The sequence below is a fragment of the Xenopus laevis genome, chromosome 4S, assembly GCF_017654675.1.
Source record: "Xenopus laevis strain J_2021 chromosome 4S, Xenopus_laevis_v10.1, whole genome shotgun sequence".
NCBI classification, from domain to species: Eukaryota; Metazoa; Chordata; class Amphibia; order Anura; family Pipidae; genus Xenopus; species Xenopus laevis.
The window spans coordinates 26,920,582-26,937,903 of record NC_054378.1 but is presented as its reverse complement, the minus strand read 5'-3'; the positions used below and the strand labels follow the sequence as shown (position 1 = coordinate 26,937,903).

The window sequence follows — 17,322 nt, the reverse complement described above, 5'->3', positions numbered from 1 at the left end:
TCTTGCATAAAAAAGGGCATGAACTCAAGGGATGAAAACATAATTATGCCTCTTTATAGGTCCCTGGTAAGGCCTCATCTGGAGTATGCAGTGCAGTTTTGGACTCCAGTCCTTAAGAGGGATATAAATGAGCTGGAGAGAGTGCAGAGACGTGCAAATAAATTGGTTAAAGGGATGGAAGACAAATTATGAGGGTAGACTGTCAAGGTTGGGGTTGTTTTCTCTGGAAAAAGGTGCTTGCGAGGGGACATGATTACACTTTACAAGTACATTAGAGGACATTATAGACAAATAGCAGGGGACCTTTTTACCCATAAAGTGGATCAACGTACCAGTGGCCACCCCCTTTAGACTAGAAGAAAAGAACTTTCATTTGGTTCTTCACAGTCAGGACAGTGAGGTTGTAGAATGCACGGCCGGGTGATGTTGTGATTGCTGATTCAGCTAATGCCTTTAAGAATGGCTTGGATGATTTTTTGGACAGACATAATATCAAAGGCTCTTGTGATACTAAGCTCTATAGTTAGTATAGGTATGGGTATATAGAATTTAATTAAAAGTAGAGAGGGGGGTGTGTATGGATGCTGGGTTTTCATTTGGAGGGGTTGAACTTGATGGACTTTGTCTTTTTTCAACCCAATTTAACTATGTAACTAACTATGTAAAATAGACATATCTTGGTTGGAAAGGACTAGTAATGTTGTCTACAAATAGGCATTTTATGTACCTTAGTTCCCACCTGAAGACCTTGGATATTCCAATTAGTTCTAATTACATCTTTAAAGGGAAAGGAAACCTAGTCGGCGCAAAAACCCTTCCCCCCCTCCCGTGTGTTGCCCACCCTCCCTCCTCCCCCCCTGGCCTACCCGTCCCGCTGGGCAAAAGGCCCTAACAGGAAGAAGATCGCGTGGAAGAAGATGTCGTCTGTGAACTCCCTGGACTGGACCTGCGCAGAAGGGTAAGTAACAAGTTAGGGGCATTTGCCCAGCGAGATGGGTAGGCCAGGGGGGAGGAGGGAGGTGGGCAACAGACGGGAGGGGGGGGGAGGGTTTTTGCGCCGACTAGGTTTCCTTCCCCTTTAAGGGTTCCATGACCAGTGCAAAAAATAATGCAGAAAGCCGACACTCTTGGTGCGTATTGGATATTGCAAATTCTTGTGAGAGGAATCCGAGGCTAGCATTTTGACTGAAGGGTTAGCGTTCAAATTTGTTATATAGAATTTAACATTTGGCCCTGGAATCCAAACTTCTTGAGTTAAGAAAGCAAAGCAGTCAAATGACTTCTCTGCATCTACTGATAAGAGTACAGATGGCCATTTCCACAAGGTCCATTAAAAGGATCTATTGCAAACATGGAAATTTAATACAAGCTACTCTTCAGTATCTCACTCTCAGCATCCTGTCACTCTGAATGCTCTTTTCATGCAGAGGTCTTGGTTATATTCTGAACAAGAAACCTGTGGCACAACTGATGTGGTTGATTCAGTGATCGGTGTTTTATTCCTTTTTTCAAAGGAATATGATCCACATGGAACACCTTGAGTATCGGTACTGAATGGAGCATACGATGAAGTGTCTCAGGAAAGTGCTGAGTACTGTATGTAACACAGGTACTGCATGATGTCTCAGGCCTGTATAGATCAATTCCCTCATGTACAATTTAAGTGACATTTGATGTATCACTGTATTTGCACTTGTTAAATGTTTTACACAATGTGTTACAAGGTTTATGATATTGATTCATTCGCGATACATCGTCTGTGGTGAATCAGTGCCAGAACTATAACCTTCCAACATTTTTGGACTTGATTTTTTTAACTTTGGACTAAGGATAACAGAAATATGGACACTGTGAACTTTGACCCTGGGGGGTGTGGTGAGAGGCGGGGTTGTGCCTCTCTTTCACTATATATGTTTGTCACATGTAATACACCATTAGGCTTGACAAAGGGCCCAGCAGAGGCCCGAAACGTTGCCGCTTTGTTTTGTGAGCTGAATAAAACACCGATCACTGAATCAACCACATCAGTTGTGCCACAGGTTTCTTGTTTTGCTATATACAGTTTTTTGGGCTTTGGGCAGCTTTGGGCCCGACACCTGACGGCACCTGACACCAATTCGGTGTTACAGACCTAGAGCAGCACTCCAATTTTTGGGATTGACTTATAATTCTGCCCGGATGTGCTCCCAGATCTACTGAATATTTCTACAAATGTCACTAACAAGCTCCAATACACAGGACTCTACAATTTTTGCATACACAGATGCAGATGCCATACGTACAGTATATTAAACCAAGAAAAAGGTAACAATGATTTTCTAAGATTACCAACGGGGAATGCCCTAGCCAGAGAATTGGAAAGGGAGAAGAAACATTTGACGGGTCTTGAATTACATTCTATCACTCTCAGTGAATATCACAAAGCCAAAAGGATCCCACGGGGACTGCGTGTACATTTGAGGCCGACAATCTTTCTGGACAATACTGAATTCAGTAAACGTTACGAACAGATAATCAACAAATGCTCGTTTGACATCTTATTATTGAACATTGAGTACCTGCAGCAAGCTATCCCCCAGATCCAGGCCAATATCACTACAATTGAACAAGAGTTACGTGGAAGCTTGAATAAAGATGAACTAGACTCGATACTTGCACGCACAGAGGAGGCAGTCCTAAAACACAGGAGATTAATCGAAGAGTGCAAACGCGCTAAATTCCTGCGAGACACTGAGGACTATCGTCAGGGAACGCGGAGACCGGCAACACACAGCGGGAAATCCCGCGAGAACTGCGGGGAGGACAACGGGATACCTCGAGGGACCCACCATTTCTGGGTAATACGCGACGCGGCCGGTACAACTTCCCCAGAAAGCAGCAGAGGTGGGATCGCCTACCAGGATCCTTGAGTGAAAGTGCGTCTGACGACACAGCAGCATCGGCTTCTTTTTTAGAATGCAGCCCCCAGGACCTCGCAGCAGGACACGGCTAGGGGGCAAGAGACGGCGAGCGCAGACCTGCATACACAAGGAACCGTTACCAGCACTACCCACAGGGAGCGATGACAGAGAGGAGACAACAGCCCCCAGGATCTCGCAGCAGGACACGGAGAGGGGGCAAGAGACGGCGAGCGCAGACCTGCATACACAGGGAACTGTTACCAGCACTACCCACAGGGAGCGATGACAGAGAGGAGACAACAGCCCAACCGGACGGCACGGAACAATTACAGAAAACGTTGGTGTATAACATTTCTAACGCTGTATTATATTCAGAACAAGTAACTGTATTACAGAAAGGCTTATCCTATTCTCCCACCAACAGGTGTGATACATTTTCACTTGACATAGACTTACAAAGATTTTACCGTAATCTTCGTTTGAAATTAGGGATGCACCGAATCCACTTTTTTGGATTCGGCCGAACCCCCGAATCCTTCACTAAAGTTCCGGCCGAATACCGAACCGAACCCTAATTTGCATATGCAAATTAGGGGTGGGAAGGAGAAAACAGTTTTTACTTCCTTGTTTTCTGAACACAAAGTCACGCGATTTCCCTCTCCGCCCCTAATTTGCATATGCAAATTAGGGTTCGGATTCGGTTCGACTGGGCAGAAGGATTCGGCCGAATCCGAATCCTGCTGAAAAAGGCCGAATCCCGAACCGAATCCTGGATTCAGTACATCCCTATTTGAAATGCCATTTTGCTAAATTACCACCCACACTAGGAACCACATATACTAATGTGGGATTGGGACACTCACAACTATCACTGAAACAAGTGTCCCTAAAAAACAAAAGTAACTTCACGCCACCCTGCAATGATAATGTGGTTGAGGCATATGTTAAATTGGTCGAAAAAGATATAACCAAATTGAAGGGACAACTCCAACGTACATCTATATCTGACCAATGCTCTAATATGACGAGCAAAGAGAGGAAGTGTCTTTTGGATCTAATGGGTAATGACAAATTAATCATAAAGCCCGCAGATAAGGGGGGAGCTCTGGTGGTCATTGATAGGGAGTACTACCTGTCAGAAATCATTGACCAACTATCAGATGTTGAGGTGTATAAGAAGATCCCTGTTAACCCACTAATCTCTATACAACAATGCATAATGACCAGGGTGCATCAGGCGGTGGATGATGGTATAATTGATGACCAATTGAAAGACTTTCTGATTAAAACAAACCCAGTAACCCCTGTATTTTACACCCTGCCGAAAATTCATAAGAATATGGGAAAAAACCCCGGGCGGATGATAGTCGCAGGCACAGATTCTGTACTCGGTCCATTAGCAATATATGTGGACAAAATCCTGCAACCCCTGGTCCATAACACCGCTTCCTATGTCAAAGACACAAACCATTTACTTAAAATCTTGGAAACCATACAATTACCAACACATAATATACTTTTGGTCAGTCTTGATGTCTCCAGTCTATATACTTCCATTAAACACTGCTCTGGTCTGACAGCTGTGAAATATTTCTTAGACCACACCGATTACACTATACCCCAAAAAATATTTATTATCGACCTGTTGGAGATTATCTTACACCAAAATTATTTTCTTTTTGGGGACACATACTACTTACAACAACAGGGGACCGCCATGGGGAGTAACATGGCACCAAGTTATGCCAATCTCTTTATGGCTTACCTAGAAACACACAAGGTATATGCACACCCCCTCTACAAAACTCACTGTTGACTATTTGTTCGCTATATAGGTGACCTACTTTTGGTTTGGGAGGGTTCTCCTGACACTTTGTCAACCTTCATTGACTTTCTAAACAACATGGAGCCCTCCATTAAATTTACATGGGCATATGACACAAATTGCATCAGTTTCCTGGATGTCAGTATTGCCAAGAGGGGAACAAAATTGGAAACTGATCTTTTCAGAAAATCAACCGACAAAAATAGTCTCTTGCATTTTGACAGCTTCCACCCATATCCCCTCAAATGCTCCCTTCCGTATACACAATTCTCGAGAGTCAAGAGAATAGTATCCGACCCACATGTATACAAAGAGAGGATGGATGAAATGACTAACCGCGTTAAAGAGAGAGGGTACCCCGAAGAAGTTCTAAATAAGGGCCTATCTCTGATTGACCGTAAAAGTAGGGGTGAACTACTACATTCCCCCAGTAGAAACAAAACTAACAACAATAAAATGGTTTTTGTTTCAGGTTTCTCCACTGCCAGCAAACGTGTTTCTAAAATCATACACAAATACTGGCACTTACTTACATCTTGTTTGTCCAATATACCGGCATTTCAACAACCACCCTTAATGGCCTATAAACGAGCCAGAAATCTTAAGGACCAACTAGTGAAAGCCGATATTGGACCTTTAAAACAGCGGCACACACGTTATCTTTGTAATCCAAAATTCGGCACTTTCCCCTGCCTTAATTGCACGCAATGTAATTCAGTAACTAAGGGGGATGTGTTTTATCACCCACACACGGGTAAAAAATACAATATAAAAAATTACTACACATGTGATTCCACATTTGTGGTGTACTTATTAAAATGTCCATGTGGCCTGCTTTACATTGGAGAAACCACTCAAAGGGTTAAAGATCGCATTTCTAAGCACAAATCTATGATTCGTAAACAACTGACTGCTCTCCCTGTCCCTGCACACTTTCAGGAAGCTAGACATACAATAAGCCAATTACGCTTTCAAGTGATTGACTCAGTATAAGTCCCTAGACGGGGAGGAGACAGGATTTTGATGCTTAAGAAATTGGAGATGCGATGGATACACAGACAGGATACGATTTGGCCTCGAGGGTTTAATAGGGACTATACCCCAGCAATATTCATTTAATAATATTGTACTAGGTATGAAGTCCTGTTCGATGGTGTATATGACAAATGATGGATTTGATATTTGTCCTATATTCATGTTTTTAACTCTTGTCTTTGCTTTTTTCAAAGGAATATGATCCACATGGAACACCCTGAGTATCGGTACTGAATGGAGCATACGATTTAGTGTCTCAGGAAAGTGCTGAGTACTGTATGTTACACAGGTACCGCATGATGTCTCAGGCCTGTATAGATCAATTCCCTCATGTTACAATTTAAGTGACATTTGATGTATCACTTTATTTGCACTTGTTAAATGTTTTACACAATGTGTTACAAGGTTTATGATATTGCTACATTCGCGATACATCGTCTGTGGTGAATCAGTGCCAGAACTACAACCTTCCAACATTTTTGGACTTGATTTTTTTAACTTTGGACTAAGTATAACAGAAATATGGACACTGTGAACTTTGACCCTGGGGGGTGTGGTGAGAGGCGGGGGTTGTGCCTCTCTTTCACTATATATGTTTGTCACATGTAATACACCATTAGAGTTGACAAAGGGCCCAGCATAGGCCCGAAACGTTGCCGCTTTGTTTTGTGAGCTGTATCACTGAATCAACCACATCAGTTGTGCCACAGGTTTCTTGTTTTGCTATATACAGTTTTTTGGGCTTTGGGCAGCTTTGGGCCCGACACCTGACGGCACCTGACACCAATCCAGTGTTATAGACCTAGAGCAGCACTCCAATTTTTGGGATTGGTTATATTCTGATTGATAGGTAGGTCTAATACATCTTTTAGGGAGGCTACCTTTCCTAGCAGATGTTTTAGTTCTAACACAAAAAACCATCCCCGGGACAAAACTATATACTATACTATAAATATATATATTTATATATTAACACCCTGCATGCAGCAAAGTAGGATTTCCATAAGTTATTTGATTATTTGAATGAGCTCCAATACATCTTCTAGGTAAAGGGTGCAACCCCCCCCCCCCCCCACCAGACCTAACTGTGAAGCAAGAACAGACAGTTAGGTCTAATACATCCTTTGAGGAGTGTTGCACCCTTCGCCAAGAAGATTGATTAGAACTCAGTCTTTTAAAATAAACAGCTCTAATGGAAATCGGTCAGGACTCTCGGGCATTCAAACTCTAGCATGTGTTTTCCTGGAACTTTGCACTTTCCAGTTGAGCCACTGTAGGCTCTCATGGCTGCTCCTGACCAGTCCTTATACCTAAATGTATTCATTGTTTTTTCGGTCTGCTTTCTTGGTCTTATGTGTTCTCTATGGATAAGACTTTACGGATGATTTCCATGCGATCCGGCACGCTGCACAGAAACGCAGGCAGCACATGAGATGCGACAGAAAAAAAGGTAAGTAATAGTATTGTCTGATGGTGTCGAAGCGCTGATCTGACGCGACACGACTGTTGGGTGCAGACGCTGCTTCTACATCCGACAGTCATGTCGGATCAACGCTGCGACTTCACCCGACATTTCCATTACTCATCTTATTTCTGTCGCATCCAACGTGACGCCTGAGTTTTTGCGCAGATCGTCGGATCACAAGAAAATCGTCCTTGCACTCCTACCCTATCCCATAATCAGGACCCTTTATAAACCTGTCCCTGCCCATTACTCTTGCTTTATCATCATAGCTCCTGAGCCCAGCCTCTGACTTCCGTGATTCCTGGTTCAGGTGTCCCCTGCCTGGTTCCATGTCTGCTGCCTGGTTCCCTTGCTCCTGTCCACCTGTTCCAACCTGGTTCCAAATACCCACTTTCTGTGGATTCCCTGGTTTGACCATTGGCCTGTTACTCAACCCTGCTTGACCGATGCCTGCCACTGACCTTACCCGTCTTCTGTGGGATTACTTGGTTTGACCTTCAGCCTGTTACTCGACCCAGCTTGACTGCTGCCTGCCACTGAACTTGCCTGCCTTTGGACATTCCTAGTCTTCTGCCAGCCCTGACCAGCTCAGTTGTTGTCTCTACCCAGGCATGTATCTGGACTTTGCTTTTTCTGTTTTCACTCCCGTTTGTTGTTGCTTACATTCTAACCATTAAACCTCCCTCACTTTACCATGGCATCTGCTGTTAATCCTGCAGTTAATGGGTGTTATCTGGGTTACCCAGCATATGGGCTTCAACCTGCTGGACATTCACCAGCATTCAGACATGACAGAAACCCTGTTTTTCTGCATGCATGGTGTGTGCCAGGAATCAGTTATTTGAGTGAGCTCTTCTAGGCTAGGGAGCCCCCCTAAAAGACATGTTAGATCTACCTGTTAATCAAAATCTGACCCAGACCTCAACATAAAAAGAGCATGAAGAGTGACAGGTTGCTGAGAGGAAGATAGTTTCTTTTGCGATAGTTCCCCTTTAACAAATCCTACCTGGTTGTTTTGAACTAGATGAGGGATAACATTAAATAAGTTGAGATGCTAATATAGTAGCAAATAGTTTTAGTTTAAGATGATAAAGCAAGAGTAATGGCCAGTGTTTAATAATGTAATTGGTCTAAAATAGAATGATCTATCTGGTGCTTTACTTTGTGAAGTGTAACTATTGCTGCCGCCCTATTACCTTTCTAATAGATGAGATCCCCCATTACTAAAACTTCCCTTGCATTATTAATAACCTGAAATTCCTGTACCAGAATGGCTGTCCCACAGGGTGCTTTGAGAGTTAACTCACTCCATACATTCTGTGCTATCATCTGATGTAGTATATTAGCTGTCCACCTGCAACTCTACATTACCATCCTCTACTTTCACTGAAATAAGCCTGTCTTTTTTACCTCACAGGAAATAATTGGTATGTCAAGATAAATTAATATTCTTTATGGTGTTACAGGACAAAGACACTGTAATTTTCAGGTCATTGCGTTTTACCAAAAACTTGATATGTGAAAATAATTGAAGACTTCAGTAATTAAACAACGTCTAGAAAAAAAATGCCTGTACATTTCTATCTCTGAAGAGACATTTAGGTGCAAATTTATTAAGGGTTGAATTTCAAGTTCGAAATTTATTAAAGGAATCAGATTTTTTCCAAGTCAGGTGAGTAAGATCGACCCGCGAACTCTAATAGAATTCTAATCAAATTCTATTCGAATTTTAGAACTTGAAGTTTTTTCTCCGAAAAAAACACCAATGTCAGGAAAGCTGCAAACAACTCCAAATTTATCCCAGGATGTTGTCCATAGGCTAAAACAGCAATTCGGCAGGTTTAAGGTGGCCAATAGTCTAATTTGAGTTCTTAAAGGGCCATTGTATGATAAATTTCGAAAATCAAATTTGAATTTATAAAAAAAAACAAAAAAAAAACTTTAATTGAATTTTAATAATACCCCTCAAATTTTAATTGTCACTTCGAAACTTGATAAATCTGCCCCTTAGGGGTAGATTTATCAAAGTGTGAATTTAAAACTCACTCACTTTCTATTTATTCCTATGGGACTTTTTGAATTGTATTTATCAATGGAGTTCACCATTTCATAAAAATGCTTTTAAAAATCCCACAGGAATGAATAGAAAGTGAGTTTTTCTGTGGTTAGTTCTAAATTCACACTTTGATAAATCTGCCCCTTAAAGGAACAGCAACACCAACAAATGAGTGTTTTAAATTGAAAAATATACTGTACAGTTGCTCTGCACTGGTCCAGCTGGTGTGATTGCTTTAGAAACTCTACTATAGTTTATATAAACAAGCTGCTGTATACCCATGGAGGAAGCCATTCAAAACTGAAAAAGGAGAAAAGGCACAGGATGAATAGCTGATAACATAGTAACATACTGTAGGTTGAAAAAAGACATACGTCCATCAAGTTCAACCTTTTAACTCTTTTAACCTGCCTAACAGCTACTGTAGTTGATCCAGAGGAAGGCAAAAAAAATACTCTGTAAACCTGTATTCCCTCCCTTGCTAAAAAGTGACTTGTGTTAATGTTCTGCCTTAAGCTATGTCCTGGTGTTCACAATAGTGACCAGTAGATGGACCAGTAGATGCTACAGTATAAAACCCTTTGAAGCCATGCTCTCGGGGTCCATTTTGTGCCATCTCTAGCCTGAGCAGACAGGCAGAGTTCTTGTGGAACTTAAATGAATCAGACCTAGTAAGAAATGGGTTACTTACCTTAAGGTGGCCATACATGGGCAGATTAAAGTTCCCGATATCAATCCTTTAGAACGATTCGGCAACTTATCTGCCCATGTGTGGGGGCTGCAGATGGGTCCTCGCGATCTATATCAGGGCAAAAATCAGCCAGATATTGATCGGTCAAGTTTGATTTTTTTTGTACGATCCAGGACCGCATCTGCTAGTTGATGCGGTCCTGTGACCCATCGGAGCCCATTCGTACTATTGTAATCCGATCGTTCGGATTCATCCGATATTGCCCAGCCGTTAATGGGCAAATCGGGTGAAGATCTGCTTGCTTGGCGACCTTGCCAAACGAGCGGATCTTATAGTGTATGGCCACCTTTAAGAGATCACTCTAAGAGTGACAGACAGGTTATTTAGCTAAGCAGCTCAAGGCTCCGACGAGGAGAGTCAGAGGGATTAAGATCCCAGGTACTATTTGGAAAGATTTTACATACCTTTTACCAGCTTAGTTGCCCTTCTCTGACCCTCTCTAATTCAATAATGTCCTGTTTGAGCACTGAAGACCAAAACTACATGGCATATTGAAGATAGGGCCTTACCAGCATTCTATACAGTGGAGGAATGACCCCCTCCTCCCGTGAATCAATGGCCCTTTTAATACAGCTCAAGACCTTATTTGCCCTTGATGCTGCTAACTGGCATTGCTTGCAACAGCCAAGTTTATTATCTACAAGGACTCCAAGGTCCTTTTCCATTGTGGATTAGCCCAGTGCGGTCCCATTAATGGGGAAGTAAAGTCTAAAATAGAATAATTCTAGAAATGCTGTATTTTGTATACTAAACAAACATGAACTTACTGCACCAGAAGCCTGAAAAAACAAATGATCTATACTTTCAACGTTGGCCACAGGGGGTCACCATCTTGTTACTTTGTTAAACATTTTTGCAAGACCAAGCCCATGCTCAGTGTGGTCTGGGCTGCTGTTGGGAGGGGTCATAAATTATCAGAACAGATTATAAAATATCTGCCAGAAGCCGATACAGCAAGCAGTGCCAGATTTCCCCCCGGGGCACCCAGAAGTTAGTTAGCAGTGCGGCTGGGCGGCATGCCGCTCCTTAATTTATGCCACCCTAGGCCTGTGCCTTTGTGGCCTCACCACAAATCCAGGTCTGACAGCAAGACTGATTAATAAACATAATATGCAGACTGCACTGGGACTTGTGTAGTCATGTAATCTAATGTGGATTTTATACATTTTGTATTGTTAAATACATACTTTCTCCAACTCTGCAGAACCAGTGGCTGCAGCAAATTAATCCATCAATGCGAATCCCAGTTTATCTGTTTAAATCTGCCTCCATGATCTTTGCCCATGCCACTGGAGTTGGAAACATTAAAGGGTATATAAAGGCAAAAATAAAATCCAATACGAATCTCTATACAGTCGCTGACTGTTCTACAGGAAAACAAACAAAGCTGCTTCAGTTCTACAGGGCTGGGAAGAAAGGTGGTGGGGGTTGCCCCCTGCTGTTCGCAAGTATGATAGTTTCCATGCAGAGCAGCTAGGGAAAGTTTTAAGTTTCCGATCCACAGCACTCAAAGCAAGTTAAATGAAGGAGGAATTTCACTGCATACAGTCAGGTTTCCAATAAAAACATTTTTTTAATAAAAGTATATTGGAGATAGGTTTCTTTTTCATTAAAGAAAGTAAAAATGGGATTTTATTTTTTTGCCCTTACGTCCCCTTTAAGGATACAAGTGGATTGGATATATTTACATCCCAGGTGCATGACTTTACATTTATCAACAGTGAATCTGATTTGCCACTTAGCTGCCCATATTGCCAGTTTGTCAAGATCCGGTTGCAAGGATGCTGCATGGATGGAATTGGGCTCCATAGTTTAGGGTCATCTGCAAACACATTACTTATAATACTCTCCCCTAAGTCGTTAATGAACAAGTTAAATAAAAGTGGACCTAATACCGAGCCCTGAGGGCCCAACAGTCCTTAGTTTAGAAAGCAGTCGTTTGTGGGGCACTGTATCAAGTGCTTTTTAATTTTTTGAGTTACCATTCTTTTAATTTATGAATCATTTGAACTATTACAACCAATGTAACTTAACAGGAATAGTGATGGGAGAACCTGACCTGTTTTGCTTTGCCACAAATTTGTGAAATGGCAAAAAAAGGTCACCAAACGCATTAAAGGCAATGGGTGATTTTTACACACAAGAAATCTTCAAACTGTGCAGCAATACTTGCACTTATTCATCAATAACATCTGAGTGCCCATAGTTTGATATACTGTAATTATCAAGATTACATATAATGCATATGACTTACAGTCACTGTTCTATTTTGGCTAATATTTTATACAATTTTTGAAATTTTATATATTATCTTATATGACCCATTGAAATTACCCCTGACAATAATTGTGATGCTGTGATGGTTGAAGTGCAACAACAGTATCTTCACTACAAATATATAGCTTTGTACCTATGGTTCCCAGACCAGGGACTGTGGGGGGGGGGGCATAGCACGAGCCCGAAGAGCAGTTCAGAATAGAACTACAGTATAAAAACAAGTAAAAAAAAAAAAAAAAACCTCTGAAAAAAAATTATTTACTTACACAGCAGCAGCAGATCAGAGTAATCAAAAGGGTCTGTAGAACTCCACCTGTGCCAACAATCCAGGTTAGGCGAAGAAACAAAATTACGCCAAGGATGTTTTGCATGCAAGGGAGGTAAACACCCATCAGTGTACCCATGCACGGAGTCTGTGAAATAGAGAGAATGAGAAGTCAGGAGCTTTGTTGTATTAAACACACACATTTACTTCATACTTTTAAGTATAATAAAAAAATAGCAATACATTGGAGGCTGCCAAAAATGCATATAAAATATATTAAATCTCTAACTCTTCCAACACCTCTCCTTCTGTTCTGAAAATAAGCCAACCAGGCAATACAGCACTTGGTTACCAAAGTGTCCTGTATAAAAACAAAAAAAACTCCCTATTTCAACTCCCTATTCCTTGTACTCACACTGAATAATGTTGACTCTAGCATAGATCACTGGCAGTGCCTTCTTATATGAGGTTTTCGCTTTTGATTGGGAGTGAAAAAAAATTCAGTGTATACAGATTTCACATGCCCCCCCCCTTGACTTAGATGGATTCTCTTCTCAAGCTAGCCTTGGTAATTGGAAACCTTGCCTTAAGGGCAGAGCCACTTGTTTGGCTGTAGAGCAGTACTTCTTTTTCTTCACGGTGTACCAGTTTTTACTCCTGTACTTGTATGGTCTCATATAATAAATTCCTCTAGTCTACAGTATATGGGCATATCTGATGTTCCAAGGTGGAATATGCCAACATGGGTAAGCCATCGGAGATTCCTTCTAAAAGATGTGAGATTATAAGAGATGATAAAAAGGCAGCAGAAAAAAAAACACAATGAACACCATAGGTGTGCCAAGAGAAAAAAAAAAGAAAAAAAAACTTGTGCCACAAACTTGAATATATGAGACTTGAAAACACTATCTGTGATAAAGCACTCTCATTTCTCCATACAGAACAGCTTCAGCTCTTAAGATGTTGGTTGTTTCCTTCAATGAACCGCTCATATTTTGGGTAACGACTGGTGTGTTTAGGATTGTTTCTTGCTACATAACCCATTGGGAGACTTGAAAACACGGTCTGTGATTAAGCCCCCTCATTCCTCCATAGAGAACAGCTTCAGCTCTTAGATGTTGGTTGTTTCCTTCAATGAACCGCTCATATTTTGGGTAACGACTGGTATGTTTAGGATTGTTTTTTGCAGCATAACCCATTGTCTCTTGAAACACAGTTCAGGTGTCTAGACGTTTTCCTTTAGAATTCTCTGATATAGTTCAGAATCCACTGTTCCTTCAATAATGGCAAGCAATCCAGGTCCATACGTAGCAAAAAACAGGCCCAAGCAAGAACATTCCCACCACCATGTTTCAAGGTTATTATGCTGGAATGCAGTGATTTTCTTTCTCCAAATGTAACAATCCTCATTTAAGCAAAGTTATATTTTGGCTTCATCTGCCCACAAAAATTCTTCCAGTATGCTACTGGTTTGTCCACACGATTTTTATCAAACAGCCTGCAATATTTTTAGGGGACAGCAGTGGCTCGCTCTTTGCTACCCTGCCATACACACCATTGCTGTTCAAGGTCATCGTTCTCCTGAACATCAACATTCGGCAATGCAAGACAGGCTTTCAGTTGCTTAAAGTTACCCTGGGTTCCTTTTTAACATATTGGACGCCTTACATTTGTAGATACCTTTGATGGTCAACCACTTCTGGGTAGGATAACAATGGTCTTCGATTTTCTCCATTTGAACACAATCTGTCTGACTGTTGATTGGAGGGAGTCCCATCTCTTTAGAGCTTTATGGACATCAAAAACTATTTTTCTGAGGTTCCCTTTTGTTCGAGCCATAATACACTTCCACAAATGTGTTGTATGTGGGATGAGGCTTTGCTGGATCCCCGTTCTTTAAAGAACTGTTATAATTGAATGAATTTAGTTGCTACATTAGGTGATAACCTTATTTAGCAACTAAATGTATTAAATTGTAACAGTTCAGATTCTGCACCTGAACTATTTAGCTGCCAGACTGAAACACCAGAGATAAGAGGAATTTTATCACTTTCAGCAATACAAACCCATTTCTGACTTCATTTTTATCTCTACAATGCTCAAATCTTCTCCAGCCTTCAGGAAATGTTTGGGAAGCCAAACAATTGCCTGTCAATTATTTAAAATGTATTTGGGCCTAAAGTTCCCACTGGCTCTCACTGTATTTATTATATAGGAGGCTAAAGACCTCAATGTGTTTCATTGTATTTAATGTATTTTGGGTGCCACTACTCCTCATTTTATAATGTATTTATGATCTGGAGTTATTGTTCATAGAAGCCATTATTTAGAAGGGCATAAATGTATACCTACTTTACTGTACCAGTTAATTTAGGCTGATGGTACATGGGACAGTTTCTCCATAGTGTATTGGCTTGCAGAGAAATGCCTGGTCACCCTAAGTTATAGGGGCAGTACAGGTAGCTTTGCCTGTTCACCCACTTGCTAAAATTCAGGACAGTAGTGGCAGTGGAGGCACTATTTGTTCAGGCAGCTAAATCCTTCAGCATAGGTGTCAGGTAGCTGCTATCTGGTTAGCTGTCCATTGTTCTGTTGATAGCTGCTGATGGACTGCTGGGGGGGAAGCTAGGGGGTGATATCACTCCAACTTAACAGTGTAGCAGTAAAGAGTGACTGAAGTTTATCAGAGGACAAGTCACATGACTGAGGGCACCTGGGAAACAGACATCATGTCTAGCCACATGCCCAATTTCAAAATAAAAATTTTTTTGTAAAAAAACTTTTTGTTTTAAAAAATCTGAAGAACAATGATTTGGACAGAACTCCATCATGGATCAGGTATTTTGACCAGGGATCACACAGTGTAGACACTATTCAGTAGATTTGCAAGCTTCAGGTTTGTGTTTATTTACTTTTTAGCCTATCTTGGCTTTGCAAATGGCTCCAGCTTTACAATGTGAGCTATATACAGTAATGATTCACTGAAATTACATTTTTTTTTTAAAAAAATATTGAGTTACCAGGACTACATCTTTCGGATAGCTGTTTTGATGGACATAACGGACACATAAAGCAATGATTCAAAGAATATGGTAAAGCCACACAGGGACACAAGCAACTGCTGCTTTATAATGGCTACAAATAGGTTTTTACAGTGAGGCCAAAGTAGATGACTCGCTGTGAAAACATATGACAAGCCAACTACTACAACAATAAAAGCTGCTATATTTCTGCATATATATGTTTACTAAAGACAGAGAAACAGATTCATAACATAGTAACTCAACATAGTAAGTTAGGTTAACAAAAGACATGTCCATCAAGTTCAACCTTTAATAAGAATAAATATAACCTGCCTGCTAGTTGATCAAGAGGAAGGCAAAAAAAAGCCCCTCCAATTTGCCTCAGAGGGGGAAAATTCCTTACTGACTCCAAGATGGCAATAGGAGGGATCAACTTGTACTATGAGCTATCTTTCATAACCCTGTATTTCTTCCCTTGCTAAAATGCCATCAACCTCTACTTAAAGCCATCTAATGTATCAACCAATACAGTTCATTCAGGGAGAGAATTCATGAATTATATTGGCAGCTCTAAGAGGATAAGGTTGCCTGCAACAATATATAAATTTGAATTTAAAGGAGAACTTAAGTGTAAATCACTGGGGGTATCAAATGGTAGACACCCCAATGATTTTAATTACCTGTACTTGCCTAATACCCTGTGCTGGTGCTCCAGTTAGCAGAAATCTGCACTGGTCTTGGGTACTTCTGATCAAGCACCAAGGAACGATCCTCTTCTTCCTTTCTATCTTCAATGTCCAGGGCAGACAGCAGAAAGCCCAGCTATTTTATGCACAAAGAAAGATGATAAGTAAGAGATAAGAGGATGAGGATTGCTTTATGGTGCTCCTGATAAAAAACCTGGGCCAGTGCAGTTTTCTGCTAATAGTAGCACTGGGCCAGGGAATCAGGTAAGTGATCACAATTACTGGAGGGAAATTTTCTCGAATTCCTTCTTGGCGATGTGCACAAAAAATTATTTTGTGTGCACATTTTAAAATACTGTGTGCTCAGATCAGAATAATGAGAAATTAAATTCTTCTAGTCCCAACATGTCAGTACAGATGGGTAGTATTGCATCTCCCAAACAAGGAGGTAGGACCTATACCAAAGCCAAACAAATTCATGAGCTTATATAAGACCACCTGACCTCCTCCTCAAAAGTCTTATACATTTGCCATAGCATAAACAAAAGGAACACCAAGAGCGTATAGTGTAATATGTATTGGTAAGGGATAATGAAATAAGAGTAGATAACATATACTCACAAACCAGGGTTACCAATAGGCAACCACTGTAAAGGCAGGTGGGGAGATTGTCCTGACCCCACTCAGGATTAAGAAGTCACTCTCTGTAGATAGAAAAAGGGTATCAACCCTCCACCCAGGGTGGACTTAGTATTGTATAAAAAGAACAGAGGCGCCAAAAGAATAAAAGGATATAAACGAGTTTAAAAACCAAAACTTGGTAATCAGAGGAGGCAGTAGTGGACTTAACTCCTACAAGCAGACACAAAACGACTGTAATTAAGCAGTCAAAATTTATTAACAAACTCCAATCAGTACAACGCGTTTCACGGGCTCAGACCCGCTTCTTCAGGCAATAAACATAGGAGTTACAGCTGTGAATTTCAGAGACCAAAGTGACAAATAGTATGCTGTATGCTTATTTGTCAAAACAAAAGCT

At 41.0% G+C, this 17,322-nt stretch overlaps 1 protein-coding gene across 4 annotated transcripts in view; it reads right to left on the bottom strand.

Annotated features, from left to right (window-relative positions):
• LOC108715345 (solute carrier family 12 member 4) overlaps positions 1 to 17,322 on the bottom strand; it is a 287,853-nt gene that overhangs the window by 217,607 nt on the left and 52,924 nt on the right. For 3 of the 4 annotated variants that reach the window (XM_018260421.2, XM_041561093.1, XM_018260420.2), the window contains exon 4: positions 12,576 to 12,722. In XM_018260421.2, the coding sequence (XP_018115910.1) occupies positions 12,576 to 12,722 (147 nt within the window). Of the gene's footprint in view, positions 1 to 12,575; positions 12,723 to 16,277; positions 16,420 to 17,322 lie in introns of all 4 variants that reach the window. The other variant, XM_041561092.1, reaches the window with a different exon arrangement.